The sequence below is a fragment of the Talpa europaea genome (assembly GCF_964194135.1).
Source record: "Talpa europaea genome assembly, chromosome: 2".
NCBI classification, from domain to species: Eukaryota; Metazoa; Chordata; class Mammalia; order Eulipotyphla; family Talpidae; genus Talpa; species Talpa europaea.
In genome coordinates, this window is record NC_140068.1 from 74,847,723 (window position 1) to 74,868,512 (window position 20,790).

The 20,790-nt window shown below is 41.5% G+C and overlaps 2 protein-coding genes across 5 annotated transcripts; both read right to left on the reverse strand.

Moving 5' to 3' along the window:
- Positions 1 to 10,886: 10,886 nt before the first annotated feature.
- On the reverse strand, positions 10,887 to 14,507 carry PTP4A1 (protein tyrosine phosphatase 4A1; the record flags this gene model as incomplete). 4 transcript variants are annotated; one of them, XM_084228801.1, is made up of 5 exons in its annotated part: positions 10,887 to 11,004; positions 11,471 to 11,545; positions 12,702 to 12,793; positions 13,164 to 13,256; positions 14,403 to 14,507. In XM_084228801.1, 5 exons carry the CDS (start codon positions 14,505 to 14,507, stop codon positions 10,887 to 10,889), a joined length of 483 nt encoding a protein of 160 aa, XP_084084927.1. The 4 variants fall into 4 exon arrangements, with proteins under 4 accessions (XP_084084927.1, XP_084084926.1, XP_084084929.1 ...); XM_084228800.1 differs by having other exon boundaries at positions 12,702 to 12,832; XM_084228803.1 differs by lacking the exon at positions 13,164 to 13,256 and having other exon boundaries at positions 12,702 to 12,832.
- A 345-nt stretch (positions 14,508 to 14,852) lies between these two features.
- On the reverse strand, positions 14,853 to 18,367 carry LOC311167065 (uncharacterized protein; the record flags this gene model as incomplete). Its single annotated transcript, XM_084227866.1, has 2 exons — positions 14,853 to 14,948; positions 18,329 to 18,367. The coding sequence occupies 2 exons, from the start codon at positions 18,365 to 18,367 to the stop codon at positions 14,853 to 14,855; spliced, it is 135 nt and encodes a 44-aa protein (XP_084083992.1).
- Between the last annotated feature and the right edge of the window lie 2,423 nt (positions 18,368 to 20,790).

Below are 20,790 nucleotides of genomic sequence, written 5' to 3' on the forward strand. Positions count from 1 at the left end.
GATGGAGCTGGAAGGGATCATGCTCAGAGAAATAAGCCAGAAAGAAAAAGAAAAATACCGGATGGTCTCACTCATAGCAGGAATTTAGAAAACCTAAATAAGGGACCAGGAAAAAGAATAACTATACGAAAGAAAAAAATCAAAATCAACAAGCAACCATAAACCAGACACACACTATGGGGGGGGTGGCGAGGGGAGAAGAGGGATTGAGGTCAAAATGAGGAGGGTGCAACTGTATGGGGAATATAAAAAACAATAAATCTTAAAAAAAATTAGACTAAAAAAAACTTTTCCCAGAATAAACCCAAGGAACCCACTGTCTGAACCCAATAGCTCCAAAAATGACTTCAGTATGTTTAGAAAAGATAAGTTATCTTTTAAAAACATACACCAAAATATATTCAGATGAAATTATAGCTGATAGTTATTTCAAACAACCCTGCGTGGTGGGTAAATAGTATTAATTAGCGTCTACTGTTGCATAGCAAATTACCCCAAAATTTAGTGACTTTAAACCGCAAGCATGTATCTCACGTTTTCTGTGAGTCAGGATTCCAGAAGTAGCTTAGCTGACATTTCAGGCTCAGGGTCTCTGTAGTCATCTGGAGGCTGGAGGATCTATTTCTAAGATTAGTCTTAGAACTGTTGGCTGGTTGTTGACTGACCTATTTTCTTTGTTGTCTGCCACTAGAGGCCTCATTTTCATTCTTCTCTATAGGTTGCTTGGATATCCTCAAGTAGTGGCAGTTGGTTTTCCCCCAGCAGAGTCCAAAATGGAAGATGCTTTCTTTCATAACCTAGTCTCAGAAATGACGTACCATCTTTTGTGCCGTATTCTGTTGGTCGCATAGACAAATTCTGGAAGAATATAGAAAGGCACCATTGATGTATACAATAGCAAAATGTAAGATGATTAGGAGTGTAGAGGCAGGAGGACGCGGAACAGGATCTCTATGATCCAAGCAGATGGGGTAAGGAGGAGTGAGTCCTGAGAGCCCTTGGTGGCTTTTGCAGGCCTTTATTGGGATTTACCGGGTACACAGCAGGCAGGGGTGCCAGCCTCCCGGCCCCCAGCAAGCCTTCTCTCGTGGCCTCTACTTCTCTCGGCTTCTTGTTCCCATGATGCCGCCCTTATAAGCCCAGTCTCTTGGCCCTGATGAATCCCATCTACATATGCCACACCCTATTCCAGGTGCCCACCATCAGGCATGCGTTCAGGACCACAAGGATCTATCATTAATCCTAACGGTGGGAGGGCAGAAAAGCCTGATACTATACTTACTCTACAAGGAACCATTTTAAAAACAGGCTACCACGTTGACCCAATGGTTTGTCAGGACTCCATCCATCCTCTGACCTCCATAATCCAAGACACTAAGTGGTGGACCATAATTCAGGGGAAGGAAATATTTATGGTAAAACCTAAAAATAAGAAAATTTGAAAAGCAGTGAAAGAAATAAGATGTTGGAAGGGCTACAATTATAGCAAATGATGTTACTTTCTATTGAGTTTGGGAATTTATTTTTGTATATTTCAACTAGGATAAGACCCCGCCAAGACCTTCATTTCAAAGGGACAGAGACTACTTAGTTTTGAGAAGAAGGTCTCTGTTAATCATTCTCATGCCTTCCACATGTAGGGGAATAGATTAGCTTTTCCAGGTTCACATTCTTGGGAGAAGTAAGTGAAGCAAGTTGAAAAGTGAAGTGAAGCAGTTTTCCAACAGAAAAGCACTGCAAAACAAGTTGCATCAAAATTGATAGTACCGGGCCTCCCCGGTGGCGCAGCGGTTGAGCACTGGGTTGCGAGGCTGCCCGCGGCCTCCGCAGCGCCGGTTCGATTCCCGGCTGCTCCCGGGCCACCGGAAACCGGAGGAGGGTGCCACATGGCGCAGACATCTCCTGCCACCCGCTGCTCCCCTCAGCAGTGCACTTCCGTCCTTCTGCCTGCTCTGCTCCCTGCTCTGGCTCTGGTGAATTCTCTCACCCTCCCGCGCTTCTGACTGTACCCAGTGCTTGTATAAATAAATAAATAAATCTTTAAAAAAAATTGATAGTACCAAAAAGGACTCCAACAAAGTAGTCACTGTGTAAGAGTTTTTCTCTTGTAAAATATCGGATGGTTTCAATTACAGGAGGAACATAGGGATCAGGAAAAAAAAAAAGACAAAACTAGCAGGCAAAACATAAATCAGAGACATTCAGCAGGGGAGGGTGGAGGAGAGGGATCAAAACCGGAGGGAAGAGCATGAAAGTCTATGGTGACAGTTCACAGGTGTCTTGGTGGTGGTAATTTTATGGGGACAACACCTGAGAGGAGAAATAAAACATTGCAGAAAAATGAATAACGATGTAAAAATATATAAATAAAAATGAAAAAATGAACGATATAAAACATAAATAAAAATAAAAAATTTTCTTTTGTGTTGAATTTAGAAGCAATATTTAACATGTCAAGGGTGCTTAGGATTGATATGACACCATATTTTGTCAATGACAAGTTACTAGTATTAGTAATACAAGATTAAATTTTCTTTTTTTAATATTTATTTTATTTATGCATACAAAAGCTGGGGTGTAGGCAGGTGAGAGGATTCACCAGACACAGAGTGGGGAGCAGAACAGGCAGATTGACTGAAATACACTGCTGAGGGGAGCAGCAGGAGAGGTGCTGCACCGTGTGGGTTATCTCCCTGGATGGGATCGAACTCCTGCTGCAGTAGCTGTGGATTGCTTCATAGTGCTGTGCTTAACCCCTGTGCCACCAGGTAGGCCCCCCAGGGTTATTATAACTAAGTATCACAATAGCTTTTTTTATCCAACAGGACATAGAGTTAGCAGCTAGAACAATCTTCTAAGTAGAAATTGTTAGTGATTTTTATTTATTGTTTTTTAAAGATTTATTTGTACAGGAACTGGGGTACAGTCAGAGGCGCAGGAGAGTGAGAGAATTCACCAGAGACGGAGCGGGGAGCAGAGCAGGCAGACCAGACCCAAGACACTGCTGAGGGGAGCAGCAGGCGCAATGGGAGAGGTCTGCTGCGCCATGTGGGATTCTCACCGCTGGCCAGGATCGAACCTGCGCTGCAGAGGGTATGAACAGCTCTAGAGCATGGTGTTCAACCCGCTGCGCCACTGGGGAGGCCCCTATTAGTGATTTTTAGATCCTTCTCAAGGACCACCAGATTTGTATATCTTAGTCAATTAACTCAGAGCTAAGGCTTATACTTGAAAGTTTATCCTGTCAGGTTTTTGCTATTTGAATGGCTCTCCCGTAATGGGTTTGAGTATTTTGGCACTGATGAGCCCTGTCAAACATGGCAGGATTCTCATGAACAGCATATCTAGTAGGCAAAACTGTCATTTAATTAGTGTCTAAATATTTGCTTTATTTAAAGCTGTTTAATGGCATTTACCTAATAGCTAACTGTAGAAATTACTTTTGAGTTATTAGAAAACACTTCCTTTGTAATCCAGAACAAGTGGGAGGTTTTTGAGGTTTTTTTTTGTTTTTGCCTTAGATACGCTTGTTTTTAATATGCTATACCCAGTAGTTCAGGTTTAAATTTTGATGTGCTACTCAAAACTCTATTAAGGTAGAGATCAAGATTGTTCTCATCATTTTGTCTACAGTGCCAAATACATGCTACATAATGTTCACTCAATGAACATTTGTGGAGCTAATGCACTGTTTTTTGAGTCTAGTAAATTAAAAAATGGAATAGCTTTCTCAGGGCTAGAATTTTGCCTTATTTCTAGTTCTACCAACAAACCTCAGAAACTCTCAACTCCAAAAACGATGCCCTTCCTGGAATATAAATATATAAAAATATATATATATATACACACACATATACACACATTGAATTGAACTGATATAAAGAAAAGTAACAATCACATTTGACATTCAATAATTGAATAAATCTTAGCAAACATAACAAGTCATATAAGTATATAAAACTAGTAAAAGCAGAACAGAATGGACTGTCTTACAGGGCTGATTTCTTAGTATGCTGAAAGGGGCAGGAGGGGACAGGGCAGGTTTCTCTATGAACCGAGCAGATGGGGTAAAGGAAGAGAGAGTCCTGGAGCCCTCAGTGGCTTTTCAGGCTTTTATTGGGATTTACCAGGTGAACAGCCGGCAGGGGTGCTGGGAAGCTGGCAGGATGGCAGGCCTCAGGTCCCATCAAATCTTCACTCTGGACTCTCCGGCTTTCTCTCGTGGCCTTGTTCTCTGCTCCTCTCAGGGTTCTTTTGGGCGTCCCCCTGATGCCGCCCGTAAAAGCCCAGTCTTAGCCCAGGTGGATCCCATCTACCTATGTCCACACCCTACTCCAGGTGCCCCCATCAGGCATGCATTCAGGACCCCAAGGATCCATCACCAATCCTAAGGCGGGAGGGCAGAAAAGTCTGACACTTTTTTAACCTTACCCTACATATGCTGTCTGATTTCCTTGTGACTGAATTCAAATTAGGCACATACCTGGCAGAGATTTCCCTAAAACAGGAAATAGGTACTTAAATATGTTGAAACTGGGGACAAACCTAGTTGCAGGTATTATCATGTTGCAGAGTTTGCATTATGAGAATTAGAGAAATCAACTGATGAGTGGTTTCCCTAGGGCTTCATTCCTGGTTGACAAGAAATGGCATTTATCAGTTAAGTTCTGCGAGATTATCTTAACAGTATTGGGAGACTGCTAGCAGAGCAGGTTTTCAATGAACAAAGACAACTGAATACAGGAATTACACTAAGTCACAGCTATCACTGTGATATTGGAGATGAGCTCATGTTGCCTATCCTACAGATGAAGGGATCTTTTTAACTATATACTCATTGATTTCTTATGCAAATTCAGTTTTGGGAAGCAAAAGTATTTTCGTGAATGAACATCCACTTTTAAAATTAGTTTTTTTTATATTTTATTGTTACTATTTCTCCCCAATTAACAGTGATTACCTCATCCAAAAGCATTTGTGGGTGTGGGGAGCAGGAATGGCCACTGAGCAGGTTTTCTAGGATCCCATGCAGACCGGGTAGAGGAGGAGTTCTGGAGCCCTCAGGGGTTTTGCAGGTCTTTTATTGGGGTTCACCAGGCATATGGCAGGCAGAGGTGCTGGGGGGCCGGGAGGCTGGCAGGCCTCCCAGCCCCCAGCAGGTCTTCACTCTGGGCTCTCCGGCCTTCTCTCAGCTTCTGCTGCTCTTGCTTCTCTCTCGGCTTCTCTTTTGGCTTCTACTGGTGTCCCTGTGACGCCGCCCTTAAAAACCCAGTCTCAGCCCAGGTGAATCCCATCTACCTATGCCCACACCCTATCCCAGGTACCTGCCATCAGGCATGTATTCAGGACCACAAGGAGCCATCATCTATCCTGATGGTGGGAGGGCAGAAAAGCCTGGCATTTTTCCTTACCCTACAGTGGGTCATTTTCTTACCAACCAGTATAACCAATAACATAATGAAAACACATGCAACTGAAATTTAAATTTTAGGATCATATGATGTCAGAGAAGTGATTTTGGAGAACTGCTCAAATCACAAAAAATTATCATATGAACATCTAGTGGAGTTAAATCAATTAAAAATTGAAAACAGGTAAATTTATATGAGTACTATAGTAGATACTTCAAAACAAAATTATCTGAATAATAGTTAATAAAGGCCTTTAGAAAAATTAAAGGCTTGAAATATTTTTGCAAAAATGACATTCTATTGCAGTGTATATATGAAAATGGACATTACGTTACCATTTTTAAAAGATTTTTTTAAAGATTTATTTGTTTATGCATGTAAGAACTGGGGTACAGGCCAGAGGTGTTGGGGGTGAGAGGATTCACCAGAGCAGAGTGGGAAACAGAACAGGCAGACTGTAATACACTGCTGAGGGAAGTAGGGGGCAAGACAGGAGAGGTCTGCTGAGCCATGCGGGTATCTCCCTGACCAGGAGCTGGGAATCGAACTCATGCTGCAGAGGCTTTGGATAGCTTCACAGTGCTGTGCTTATCCCTTGTGCCACCAGGGAGGCCCTACATTACCATTTTGTTGGAGAAAACATACTCTATTTACCCCACCCCCAATCAACACTTGATTCATTAAACTGAATTTGAATGCAGATTCTTCCATCATATTGCCACCAAAAAGAGTGTACAGCTATGTATGTAAGTTTGGCGTTCTTATAGCTAATGCCAACTTTTCCCAATGTGTGTTTTCTGCAAAATACTAAGGTCCCAGTCACCTGTGGACAAAAAGTGTTCATAGTCGTTCAGGATATTTTGCTTCCATTGCTTCTGCTATGTGCCCAATGAATGGATTGCATACAGACTGAAGATTCCTTTGTTAACTGTCTTCCTCTTGAGTTTGGTTAAAAGGAAGAATGGGAGACGGGTAGGACATTAAATTGCTTTGGAGATTAGGTTTTACTCCTCCTCCTCCTATTGGAGTGCCATTGATTGGTAGTCCCTCTTCCTTACTACGGGTCAGTTTTTTGAGATAGTTCTTTCCATTTGGTTGTCTTTTTTCCCTTCTATTAACTATTCCCCCTACTTTGTCTCTTTAGGCCTGGAGATGTTAATAGTGCTTTCTGTTTAGTTGACTTCCCTTTATCAAATGTTTCTTAATTACCCACTCTGAGTGAAACATTTCTTTCCTTCTTGGAGGCTATACAATGGTTAAATATTAAATTGTACTCTTGGATTCAAATCCTTATTAGCACATTTAAGGTTATAAATAACATGGGAATAATGTGTAGCCCGGCATTTTCTAAACATTTATTCATGGCAACATTTCCCTAATAAAAAGAACTTGCCTTGAAAACATGGGATTCTAAGATTCCTCACCCTAAAATACATAAAGCCAAGTTTGATTGATTATAATCTTGTTGACTAAGAGTAATCATTATAGTTGTTTTTTCTTTTAAAGATTTATTTATGAATATATAAAAGAACTGGGGTACAGGCCAGAGGTATGGGGGGGGTGAGAGGATTCACCAGAGACAGAGTAGGCAAATTGACTGAAATACACTACTAAGGGGAGTAGCGGGCAAGTCAGAAGAGGTGTGCGGCGCCACGTGGGTAGCTCCCTGGCTGGGGCTCATGCTGCAGTGGTTGCAAATAGCTTCATAGGTTGCATCTTAACACCTTGCGCCACCAGGGAGGCCCTCGTTTTAGTTTTTGTGTGGTGTGTAAGACAAAGCCAGCCTGAAGGTCTACTGAGGTAAGCCTACGGCTGTTATTATACTGGCATGTCCCAAATTATTTGGCTGTGCTTTTTAAATTTAGTTTCTCTAATCCAAGTCTCTCAATGTCAGGCAAGTATATATCATCACTACCCATGTGCTTCTTCCCCCTGGACTCCACCTCATATTTACTATCACTAATCTGGCAGGAAACCAAATTACCATCGCCTGCTAACGTTATATCTAAAAAAAAGATTAGACTTCAATACCTAATTTCTAAAACTCAATTTAGTGCCAAAATTTCATGGATTTACTTTGGTTACTTAGGAACTTTATCCTCTTATATTTGATATTAGTTATGTGGGGTGTGTGTGTGTGTGTGTTGCTGTGGATATACTTTTTAAAACAAACCCATTTAATAAACTTTTTAAATAAATTTATATATTACGGAAACCCCAATTTTGCAATCTCTTATGGAAAAGGCTCAGTACTTGGTTAACAAAATTTGGGGATACCACCTTTAATGTTGACAGTCATTAATGCCTAGCAAAAAGATTTGTTAAATGAACAGAATGGCATTTTTAAAACAGAGATTGAGATTCTGAAGTCAAGTTGGGGACTGACATAATTTTGAAGTGCTCAAGCTAGAGGGGAATGTAACCAGCTATGATACCATGCCTAGGCTGGATGTTTTTAGGCATGGAATTGTATGACATTGTGGGAATAAAATGAGCTGTCCTAGGAAAAGGAGGACACAAGTAGGAATAATGAAGTGAGCTACAAAATGAGACAGACTTATTTCCAAGCTTTTCCTTTACAAAACAAGATTGCATCGTCTGTAATTTAGTCATCATATTACTTACATGTCAGCAACATTATGGTTCCTTAGACATGCCTTCTCAACTAGTCACATCAGTCTACTGAGGAAGATTTGTTATACAAAACCACCATATTTTAGGATACCATCTGGTAGCCTCTGGTATTCAAGACCTTAACTCTATCTAAAATTCTATTTACTTTCAACTTAATTTCTACAAGTGTTACAGATACCCCTACCCATATCTGAAGTCACTGAGTATTTGGATGAAAAGCAAATCTTATTAAGCTGTATATTATACAGATATGGTCTATAATTTTTAGCACTGTGTATACAATTCAACACTGCAAACACAGTTTCAAACTCAAAAGAATTTTTCATTCCTCATGATGGTACCTTCTCTCACCACACACATTTTTATGGGGTGTATGGTAACAATTATTTCATATTCAGTTACACAAAATTATCTTTGAATAAACTATTTCCAATTTTAAAAAAGAGCCAATTATGGAGGTATGTGGGCATTTTGGTGGTAAGGTATGGTGTGGAGGAGATCCTATATCTCTAAATCACAATGTTGTAAACCGTTGTTACTTCAAAAACAAAACGAAAAACTAAAAATGAAAACCAAGGGTCTCCAGAGGCCCCTCTTGTTAACTTTTGTCCCCTATACTCTTAAGTTTTAAGAATGGAATATATAAAGTACTGAACTGGCATAAATAAAAGAAAAGCAAATTTTTTTAAATACAAGACATCGATTCATACTTTGAGTCTTTTACTGCAAAGAAAATCATTATCTGTCCCTTTTAAATTAGTAGGAGCTATGCAAAGGAAATGTCAGGTTACAGAAACATTAAGTTCTTATGGGCCAAACACTTATGTTCAAATTAATTTAAAAACCTATAAAGGTATTTAATTAATTTGCAAGTGAAAAAATTGAGGGTCAAGAATTAAACTGCCCTAAACCACTATTAGTGGAACTAAATTTCAAGTCAAGGGGGCCTCCCTGGTGGCGCAGCGGCTGAGCGTTGGGTTGTGAAGCTGCCCGCGGCCTCTGCGGCGCCGGTTCGATCCCTGGCTGCTCCCCGGCCACCGGAGGAGGGTCCCACATGGCACGCAGACCTCTCCTGCCGCCCGCTGCTCCCCTCAGCAGTGCACTTCGGTCCTTCTGCCTGGTCTGCTCCCTGCTCTGACTCTGGTGAATTCTTTCACCCTCCCGCGCTTCTGACTGTACCCAGTGCTTGTATAAACAAAACAAACAAACAAACAAATAAAAAAAACATGCCTCTATTAAAAAAAAAAATTTCAAGTCAAGGTCTTCCTCTATTATATACATTGTTTCACCTCAGCACATTGGTTCAAAATTACCTAAACTTTTACAAAGTAAATTTATAATTGAAAGCACTGTAACATTAAACACTCTCATGACCTTAATAAAACATCTACAAGGACCTTACTAAAAACTAAAATGCCAACTTCACTTAATCCTTCATTTGTTAAAAAAACAAACAAAAAAACCTACATACTTTACCTTCAATGGTACTTATGTGAAGCACAAATTCATTCACATCATCTTATACAAAATAAATTAACTTTAAGCAATCTCAATGGTAAATGCATTTCATTATTTATTTAGATGTTTAAGCTCTCGCACTAGATTTTTACAAGCTGGTGAACACTGACAAATTATTTCTCCCACAGAACTATAACCACACATTCCCGGACGGTATAAATATATGGTTGAACTAACATTAATACACATCACCATTTTATCAATTACATAATAAAACAAATTATCAAGTATCCAAATATTAAGTTACACAGCTCAAAAGGCATATAAAATATTAGATGTCTGCTCAATTCATTAGCAGAAACCCACTTTTTGTTTTTTTGCAAGAGAGGTTGGGAAGGGGGGGGGGGATCACACTCCAAAACAGAAATAAGTTGGTAAACAACCTCAGGTAAGTATGAAAAAAAATAACAAGAATTTCAGAAATTTTATGATTAAGAATCATTTTAGCTACAATAACAAAGCATCTCTACAGTTTAAAAAAATATTTACTAAATTAAAGAGCATATTCTACATGTTCTGCACAAGACAAAGGCAACATTTTCCTAAAAATACTTAATAGCCCCTTCCCATTCTTTTTTCAGGCCCTCCCTGTTAAGAGTTGCACCCGAAAGTGCAAACATTAAAATTAACTGTAAGGCTTTTTTGTCTGGAGACAGTTAAAGACATGTGCTTCTGTACAATGTAAATTTTCAAAATGGAGGTTTTTCCATAACAGCACAAAATGAGATTTATAGAAAGACATTAAATAATCACTGTAAGACTTGGTTAAAAAAAAAAGGGGGGGGGGGAGTTGAGCAAACCTGATGTATTACCGGCACAAATGTGGGAGATGTAAACATAAAGTGAGCAGGCAAATAACCATATAGGCCCTATTTTCTGTTTGAAATGACTGAAGGAGTAAACCACATAAGGTCCAGAGTGTTCATAGTTCCTGGGATTTTAGTTCTGTACGATACTAAAAATATACAAGTATTGTGCTGGGTATTTTGGCACCTAATCTTTCTAAATTTTTCTTATATATTGGTAAGATTCTGGCATGGGAATAGATTTAAAGACATAACTCAAAACTGCATGATTTCAGGAAAGATCAATTGGTACAAATGATAAGCACATTTTAAATGGTGAACAGCAAGAATCTTGTCAACTGTCCAAATAGGTTGATTGTAACCCAAATATAGAGGTTGCAACTTTGTGGCCTGGTAAAACTGCTTTTCAATGCTCCTACGGAAGCTTCATTAGACTTATTCAGCAAGCCATATGTACGACAAATTAAGTACTGTCTCAAGTTCCATTTCCAAGGCAATGGCATCAGGCACCCCAGTTTTATTGGACACAACAGTTGTTTCTATGACCATTGGAGTCTTTGAAACGCAGTCGCATTTTAGGGCGATACTTCTCCAAATATAAAAGTTGCTTGCTGTTAAATGCTCCACGCCGCTTTCTGAAAGAGAATTAAGGCAAATTTCTGTAGTAATTAAAGTAAAATCTCACTGCATTAACATTTACTGTGCTACACAGGTAGTTGTCACCTCTTTTGTGGCAATTTATCTTTTGATTAATTTGATGTCACAACACAGAACTAGACAGGGTATGTGTGTAAATGGTAGTAAATAATTAATTTTCTAGACTTCTTTAAGTGGTGGTTATAATAACTAAACATTAAGAATCCATTTATGTGAAGTCCAAGAAAAGACAACATTAAAATATGGTAATTGAAGTCAGAAAGATATTGTCCCTAGTGACAGGCAAGTTGACTACAAGGTGGCTGGTTTGAGAGTTGTCAACTTATTTATCTTTGAAACCTATTTATTGTATATTTATTATCTTAACTAATGGTCAGATGAACTATTAAGTGTTTAAACTTACTGACTTTCAAGGACAAAATGAAAATTTCATTAAATACTTACTGTCTTATGAACTGTACTGCATCTTCGTATTTCATTCCACCTTCAATTAATGCTAGGGCAACAAGCACTGGAGCTCTGATAAAGAAAGGATTTTGATAAAGCTTTTCAAAATACAGGACTAAGAAACCCATCACTCCAAACATTCCCAACCCAAAAGTATTATCACCTGCCAAACTTCTATATTAAATAAAGGTAGTAAATGTTGACTCTATGCTAATTTTTAATCTACAAACTTTTCCTTATTTTTATATCAGACCAAGATTTTTATCTAGACCCAAAATGAACTATGTCTTTGGCTATTTATAAATAATTCTAGGGCCTCCCTGGTGGCCTAGTGGTTAAGTCTCAGCGCTACCACCTTGAAAACCCACAGAGATGGCCTGAATTCAATCCCTTGCCAGGGAGCTAACAATCCACAAGGCGTAGCAGACCTCTTCTGTTTTTCGCCCACTGCTCCCTTTAGCAGTGTTTTTCAGTAGATCTGCCTGTTCTGCTTCCCACTCTGTCTCTGGTGAATCATCTCACCTCCCGCACCTCTGGCCTGCACCCGAGTTGTTCTATGCAAAAATAAATAAAATCTTAAAAAAGACAAGTGTGTTACTGGAGGTTTATTTTGAGGATTAATCAAGTAGTGATTCCAAGCAGTAAAAAGTTTGCTTTCTTTATTGTCAATCAGACTCTGACATGGTTGCAAGCTAAACCCACCCACCCTCTCCCCTATGGATTTTCATTTGACTTTTAAGCCACAATATGGCTTTTTTGGGGGAGGGGGGTGAAAGTGGTGGTTATGGATTTATAGGAATGTACCAAGTGTGTATTTGGGCATCACTGGGTAATGAGCTCCTACTAAATCAGAATCTCCAGGATAAACAATGCTATCAAAATATAACTCATGCAATGTAAAAGAAACACTTTAAGAGCTCTTTCCCCCAAAGAAGTTGGACAATGATTCCAATACCACTGATAAAATCTAACACATCTAGACACTTGCCCACAGAGACAAATGTAAATTGCAGTTACAGCTTGTTAATTCCAGCCTACTACATTCACCACATTTTCATTTTTAATTTAGTTCAGTCAACAACCTACAAAAGCAAATTGATTCACAAAAGGATAACTGAGTCTTACTGAAGTCAAAAATCAAGTTTTTCTAGATCTATGATTATTTTTAAAGGATAATTTTTAAAGGATTATTCAATTATTTTAAAAGGATTCAGGAAAATTTTCTTACCTCCCAAGGCCTGCAACACAATGAACAGCAATACAACAACCAGGTTCTTCACGAAACTTAATTTTTACAAGACTTAACCAGTCATCAACAATCTGGTTGGATGGTGGTGCACCATCATCAAAAGGCCAATCCTAAGTCGAAAGAATAAATGTCTTAGATTTTTAATATAAAAACCACACTAATAATCTCAAGTTTCTAATACCCCAATGTTTTCAAAAGCAGTTGAACATGTTTAAACATGTGGTTTATTAAACCTAACTATCAATCAAATAAATGCTGAATCTTAATTATAAAGGTCTTTGATTACTTCAAACCTTTCCTTAGCTTTCATCTTTATTTGGAAATTAAGATACTGTACAATTTTGTAGTAATTTAAAATACTAAGCTTTTTGAAGTCCATGGTTTTTGAATAAACCTTAGTAGTACAGTGTCATAAACCCATAGTCACTATTAAATACTTACAAGAACACGGATGCCTTCTTTCTCCACAGGAGTAGTGTCATAAGTTGCTTCACATACTCTTACAATTGTGGTAACTCCATACTTCTTAAGTTCCTGGGTAAAATACATAAGAAGACAATGAAGTATTCACAAAGCAAATACTACTACTCACAATTTGCCATTTTGATTTCTTTCCTAATTGCTGTTTTCTAGTTAACAGAAACTCATGGAATGGAAGGTATAACACATGCAATGTTTAAGAGGAAGCAAAATCTAATTTTAATAGACAACACTAGAATAACAGAAAAGGGAGTGTTCAGCACATATATTCTTAATAAATCAGAAGTTTTTTTTAAAAACATACAATGGTCCTTCATACATGTATTAAGTTATTTACAGTTATGTTAACACTGATTAGACAGAAATGAAGCACTAACAAAGAGGGTTAGAGGCAATTCGGGGCAAAGGTAGATAGAGTCAAAAGTATCACTCATGACTGTATGTAATGTGATCTGACTCAATTAACTCTTTAGATGTTTATTTGTAGTACACACTCAAGTCATTCAAGTATATACAAACTTGAAAATCCCCAAAACACAGTGTAAAAAGTTCTATGCCATTTAAACCACATTTAAAACCACAGAATTCAATACTCGTAACTCCTAGCATTTAAATAATATAGATGGTAATTAAAAAAAAAATATTCCCCTATTATCTGGGAAGTATTTGTTTCTGAACTTCTGCAGGTATGTATGAAATAAAATGTGTACTCATCCAAATGAATTACTCAGCACTACATTCCTTCCTTGTAGTCAAGAGGTAGGCGGCAAGGAACTTTGGCTATTTAGCTAACACCAGGAAACAGAACTAAAAGGTGAAAAGTGGATTCGAAGACACCAACTTACTTAGACTTAATGTATTAAAGCAAATACATGAAAAATTCTTAAGTGGCAGCTTTTGTCCTATAAATTTTTTACAAGTGAGAGCCATACCGTTACATTGTCCACATGCAAATTTAAATTAAGCACACTCTGAGGCATGAAGAACCGGACATTAACTTACAAATCCAAACCAATTCAAGTACATGTTCTTCTCAAAATGTGTAAAACAATATCTCTAACCTAAAGACAGTGAAATTTCATTTGAATTATAGGCATACCAACTCAAATTTCCCAAAGTAGCATTAATTTTGTCAGATAAAAAGCACCATCATTAAATTGCAATTAGTTTAGGACATTTAAAAAAAGAATCATACCTTACCTCTATAAATTTGTTTAAGGTTGCATTGGTTGGGTTGTGAGTAATAAGAAATCTCATGTTCTTGTATGTGACTTCCACAGGAGCTGGGCGGTTCATTCGAGCCATGTTAATTTAGTTAAAAAACACTCAATGGGGTTATGAAAGAATTTAAAAAATTGAATACAGAAATGATGCAAAGAAACTTGAGTCTACTTCAATATACTCCACTTGAAATTCTCAGTGCTTTGAGTAATGAAGTTGGGAGTAATGGGAAATGAAATGAACCTCCTAAGAAGCAGCAATTCTTCAATCCAGTAATACTGAGGCAATAGAAAGGAAGTGCACTGAGGTTTACCCCATCCAGGTCAGAACTCTTGTAAAATGCTCTGTAGATTTCAATTCAACACTTCTGTGTCCAGGTTAACCACTCTTATGGGGGCTTCTTGGTGGAGTAGTAATGAATTCTACAGTTCACTTGTCTGCATAGAGGTCGTGCTGTGCCTGGCAGTAATCTCCACTGCCCTTCAGAAACTCCATAAATGTGTGACCAAGAACACCACAGAACTGCTGTTTAAAAGAAAAAGAGAGAAAGAGAGAAAAAAAGTTGTTTTCTAATTCAAAAGGATCATGTTATGTTTCAAAGTATTTGAGTATCTTTTCAAATTTCAGCCCAAGCCATCTTCTCAACTTTTACCTGACTCACACAGATTAAATTAAAAAAGTATAAAGTAAGTATCCAAACATATTACTTTAAATCAAAATTACTTGGGTCACACAAAGATTATCATATGGTTACATTTGGTAATCACTTATAGTCGTCTATATTCTTTCTTTTAATGGCTGGTTGTTCCACATCGTTACAAGCTCTTGTACACCCTTCTATATTGATTTTTATTTTTACATAGACTTAACCAATATATTCTTACGAGAAAAAAGAAACCAGGGTTTCAAATTTCTTCCACATACACTTCTCATTTGGACCTCAACAATTTAACAGACTTTTCTTATTTGAGTCTCTGGAAGTTAAACAACTTGTATGTCAAGTACTGAAAGGATGTTTATGAATCTTAAAATTTCCATTTACAACTATAAAGACATTTATAATTTTAATACTCTTACATTTTAAAACCAGTTTCACTTATTCAATTTAAAAGTGAAATCTAATTGTCAAAAGCAAAGTACCACTGTAAATATGCTTATATTCTCCCCAAGTTCCCAGTAAAAAACTAAGCCAGCCTTGTCTTAATATCAAACATTACATGAATATTCAAATTTTCAGAATATGTACACAGAAATTATCTGTGTTAATGTTTTCTTTTAGCTAGTAATTTATAAAGAACTTGTGTAGTGGGGAATACAGATAAGACTAAGGAATATTATAGATTAGCAAGGGTACTAAGTGCCAGTTGTTACAACAAATACCTTAATTTCATTTTTATGGGAAAACAACCAAACAAAATCAAATCATAACTATTTTAATTTTAGACCTTTGAGTAGAGAATCATGATAGCTACAGTTTCTAAAACCTTGCTAAATTTTCAGGAATAATCATATGGAATTCCAGCAGATCACAGGAAAAAATCTCAGGCCATTTTTTTTTTCCCCTGTGGAAACAAAGGAACTAGCCCTCAGGGGGAATTTCTTAAAAGGTCATCCCTTAAGATAAACTTTCATGATTTCAAAATTTGTCCACATAAAGTCCTCAGAGATTGTTATTTCATCTACTTGCTAGCTGGGCTGAGAAAATAAAGTGATCAAATTAACATTAGGACTATGCATGTGACCAAACATACACTCTATTTGCAGTGCAGGCTTGCAGTAATCTGGAAATCATTTAAATAAAAGATACTTTCACTTTAAATCCTAAGCTGTCTTCCTTAGAATAAAAAGTGTATTCTGGTACCTTCCCAAGGACATAGAAAGAATTAAAGAAAATCACATGTAAACTGTTAAGGACACTGACTCTTATACTTCATTAATGCTTCATTACTTTTTAATTGACAGGTTCTACTATCTTTTTTTTCAATCGAAAGCTGATTTGTTAGAGTATTTCAACAATGTATATTGAACAGCCAAAATTTCTCTTACAGCTGAGTCTAGGCCATATCTTGTAAGCAGTTTCATAAAGCTGCAGAAGAAACAATATAAAAATAATTCACTTAGTCAACCACTTATTTTTATTAAGTGGAGCCACCCAGTGGCTGGGGACTTCCACAGAGCAGCAGTGACCACTAGTAACTAGTATCTTTCTGCTAGCCCTTCCTCCAATGGGGGGGGGAGGGAGAACACCATTGATTGACAGGTCAGAAACACCAAGGTATTTTCCCATCTCTCACTAGTCAGTTGCACATACTCACAATACTATTCACGGTGGAGAAAAGAGCAAATTCTTTGCAGAAGCTTGAGTCAATTTGTCAGGTCGTAAAGTCAAGGCAGTATCGGGAACCACTTTATCAAACAGTTCACTGGAGTTTATGCCACACCTTTTAGGTCGTGCATCCCAGAATAAAGCCATGTATAAAATACTGCTTACACTTGCGAGTGAGCTAGACTTCTGGGTTTCAACTGTGATTTACTGCCAGCAAACAAAATTCATGTAAAAAGACTTAACCGGAAGCATTGCCACTGCATCTGGCTCCCGAGCAGGTAGACGGCTGTAACTCCAGTGCAAACAGCAACTTAATACTCTCGGAATGGTAGCGGCTTCTACCGACACCAGATAAACCTCAGAATCCTGGCTCTCGCCGGCTACTGTTGCCACCAGCCGACAAGGAAGCAACAACTCGTTACACCAAGGATTTCAGGAACTGTTCTTTCTCCACAGTCCCGGATTCCCAGGCGCCATCCCGGGCCACCTCGGGATTGGCAGCTAAAGTGCCCGGCGGTGCCCGGCCGGCCGGGGACACCCTCAGCGCAACAGCAGCCCCGGCCGTTTCCAAGGTGCCCGAGACCCAGGCCCGCTCCCGAACGACTAGCCCCGGAGGAAGGACATGACTCGACTTGTTCCCGTTCTCCTCAGCCCGAAGTGGGGCATTAAATCCGGAACAGCTCGAATTACCAGGTGAAGACCGAGGGAACAGGGCGGGGCAGGGAGCCGATCTCCTCACCTAGCAGAGCCAAGCTCAGGGCCCGGCAGGGCTGCGGCGCTCGGCAAGCCCCCAATGGCCGCCGCACGGATCGCGCACCCACGGGGCCCGCCCGCGGCGCCCCGGTCCGCGCCGCAATCACGGGTTCACGCCGCGCCTTCAGTCAGGCGCGAGCGCCGAGGCCATTTTGTCTGAGGCGCCGGTCCCGGCCGCGGAGCGCAGGGATGGCTGCGGCAGGCTCCCGTCCCGCGCCGGCGCCCGAGCCCCGGGAGCCGCGGCCGAGACCGTTACCAGCCCTGCGGGGCCGCCCGCCTAGCCCACGCCGGCCCGGGTCCGCTGGCGACCCCGCCGCCGCCGGCGCGCCCTCCCGTATCCGGCTCCGCAGTGACACGCGCGCCCTCGCCCCACCCCGGGCCACGTCTCCCGCTCCCGGGCGGGCCGCTCTCTTTTGGCCAAACAAAGGGGCCTCGGGACGCCACGGGGCCCGCCGGGCCCGCACCGGGCGCGCCGGACCCGAGGGCCCAGGGCGGAGGCGGCGGTCACAAAGCGGCTTTTGTGCCGCCCCGCCCGGCCCGCCCCGGTGGCCCAAACCGCCCCCGCCGCCCCGGGCTCGGCGGGGACCAGGAAGCCGGCGCCTCCGGCCAACCGCCGCCCCGCAGCCCGCGGCCCCGGCGCCCGCCCCCCCGCCGCCGGCTGCCGCCGGCCGGCCACCCCGCCGCGGCCCGGATCCCGCCGGCGCCCGACGCGCCGGAACCGCAGGCCGGGCGGCGGGGGGCGGACGCCGGGACCCGAACAAAGGCGGGGACGCGGGGCCGGCCGCGGGTCCCCGGCCCCGGGGGCGGCGGCACGACGGATACTCACAGGAATATGTTTACTCATTGAAGATTGTGGCCTAATCATACAGCCGGTCCCGAGGCGGCGGCGACACAGGCGGCGGCAGTGGCGGCGGCTGCAGGGCAGGGGGCGGCGGCGGTCGTCGCGGGGCGGCGGCGGCGTTGCAGGCGGCAGCGGGGGCACCAGACTCTACCATGCAGTGAGCGGCTCGGAGGAGAGCGCGTCGCCGAGCCGGCCCGCAGTCGAGGGAGCCAATGCGCGCGCCGAGGCGCCTTTGCGTCACAAGCCCGGCCTTTTATAGTCCGCGCGACGTGCGACGCCCCGGCCACCAATCGCGGCCCGGGGCTCCCGGCCGAACGCCGGGGAGCGGGGGCGGAGGCCCGCCTCTTGCGGACGTCACCGCGCGGCGGTCGCCGCCGGTGTGAACCGGTTGATGAATGGCGCTTAGCTCCAGTCCGGGCGTCTCGCGGGCGGGGGAGGGAAGGGGCCGGGGGAGGACTCCGAGGTGGAGGGGGGAGAAGCCCGGGGTGGGGTACAGCGAGGAGCCGGGGGAAGAGGCCCTTCTAGCGACGAGAGGGGATCCTGCGGCCGGCCCTGGTGCTGGTGGTTAAGACCACGCCGGCGTGCACCCGTGTCACAAGTGCAGACTTGAAGTTTGCCTCCAACTTAAAATACAATCCCTTTAGGGCAGGAGCCGTGGCGTAGTTCCGACCCCGCTTGCTCCCGCCTTAAGTCATGACCAGAGTCGTCGTCGCCAGAGGTTTACCTTGGCACCTGCATCCTTGCCATCTCCGTCATCAAGTAATATTTGTGTCGCAGGACCGCTCTCCCCGGTGACTCAACACCTTGAACGCCAGGGCCTTAGCTTGGACCAGGTGAATTCTTGTCGCCGGGGGCACTTCCAAGCGGGGAGAAAGTTATCTTCACAAATTTAACCTATAGAAGATGGGGTGGTGTCTGGTGATGCAGATAAAGCCCCGTGCTCCCTACAGTCATTTCTGGTCACGCCTCCATACTACAGACGCGGGCAACTGCACTTGGCTCCATTTGTGGCATTTCGAAATCACATGCATCCTTTGTACTGCTGCTCACTTGACGTGTTGTCACAGATAATTAAAGGTTAGGCACTGCTTAAAGGAAGCAGTTTTTAAAAATTAAAAATCTTCAGTTTTGTCAAGGACCCATGCAATGCTTTGCGTCAAAGCTAGAAGTTTTCCTTTTTGTTCGTTTTCAGTCCCGCTGTTCCACTGTCTTCATGATTTAGGCCCTGAAGAAGTAAAGCCTTGTCACACTTGTTCAGAGCTACACAAGGGCAACTCTGTCGTTTATAATCTGAAAGCCCTTTCTCCTCTGCTCTCTGGAAGGCGTAAACAGGACTTTTTACCTGCTTTGAAGAACTCGGTTTTCCATGAACACTGAGGTCTTTTGTTGACTGTTTTCACTGGAGAGAGCTTTAGGGATCAAATTGTGTTCTCAGTCTGTGTACTGCTGCATCTTAGGATTTATTAGAACTTCTATTTAGAGACTGCTCGCATACTTACATCTAACTTTCTTATAAACATATACTCTGTAAACGGTGTAAGAGCTTTTGATAAAAAGAATTGAGTCAGGCTTTTATAGGAACAAAAGTTTAAAGAAAATTGCTCAGCTAGGAAACATTTGACTTCATCTGATTTAAGGAAAACTAAAGAGCTTGAGAAATGCATTTTGTTCCTTTGCAAATAAATGATAAGAACAATAGATTTTAAAGACTTCAGTCTTAAAATATATAGGAAGAGTTATTTATTTTAAAGATTATGCATAGAAGAACTGGGGTGTAGGCCAGAGGGGAGGGGGGTGTGAGGATTCACCAGAGACAGAGTGGGGAGCAGAACAGGCAGATCTACTGAAATACATGGCTGAAGGAGCAGCAAGAGAGTTCTGCTGCACCACATGTGGGTTAGCTCCCTGGCTGGAGATCCAACTCAAGCCATCTATGAGGGCCATCAAGGTGGTAGTGCTGAGAGTTAGCCCCTAGGCCACCAGGGAGGCTCATATATAAGATTAAAAAAAAAAAAAAAAATTCAGGGAACTCAAGTCATAAAGAAAAATATATCATTGTGTAAAAATTAAAAACCTTCATGTGGCAAAATACTTTTGACAAAGCTAAAATATAAATGATCAGTGGAAGAATGTATTGGTGATGTAGCATAGTCAGAGATATTATCATAATGAAAAGCTTGACTAATGTATACAGTAGTGTAGTAAATGTACAGTTACTCTCCAAAATATGGTGAGCACAGTGATGCAAATTGGAAAGTGAGTTTCTCATGTAATGATTTTTCAAAACATGAATTTGGTGGGATAAGATTTCAGTCTGTAAATGGTAAGCAAAGTCAAATCGGTATTAGCCAGTTTTCTTGTAGAACTCGTGATACAAGTTGTGAACCTTGTGATCCACAGATCCTATAATTACCATAAACAGTGCTGACATGAAGTAACCGGGCAAC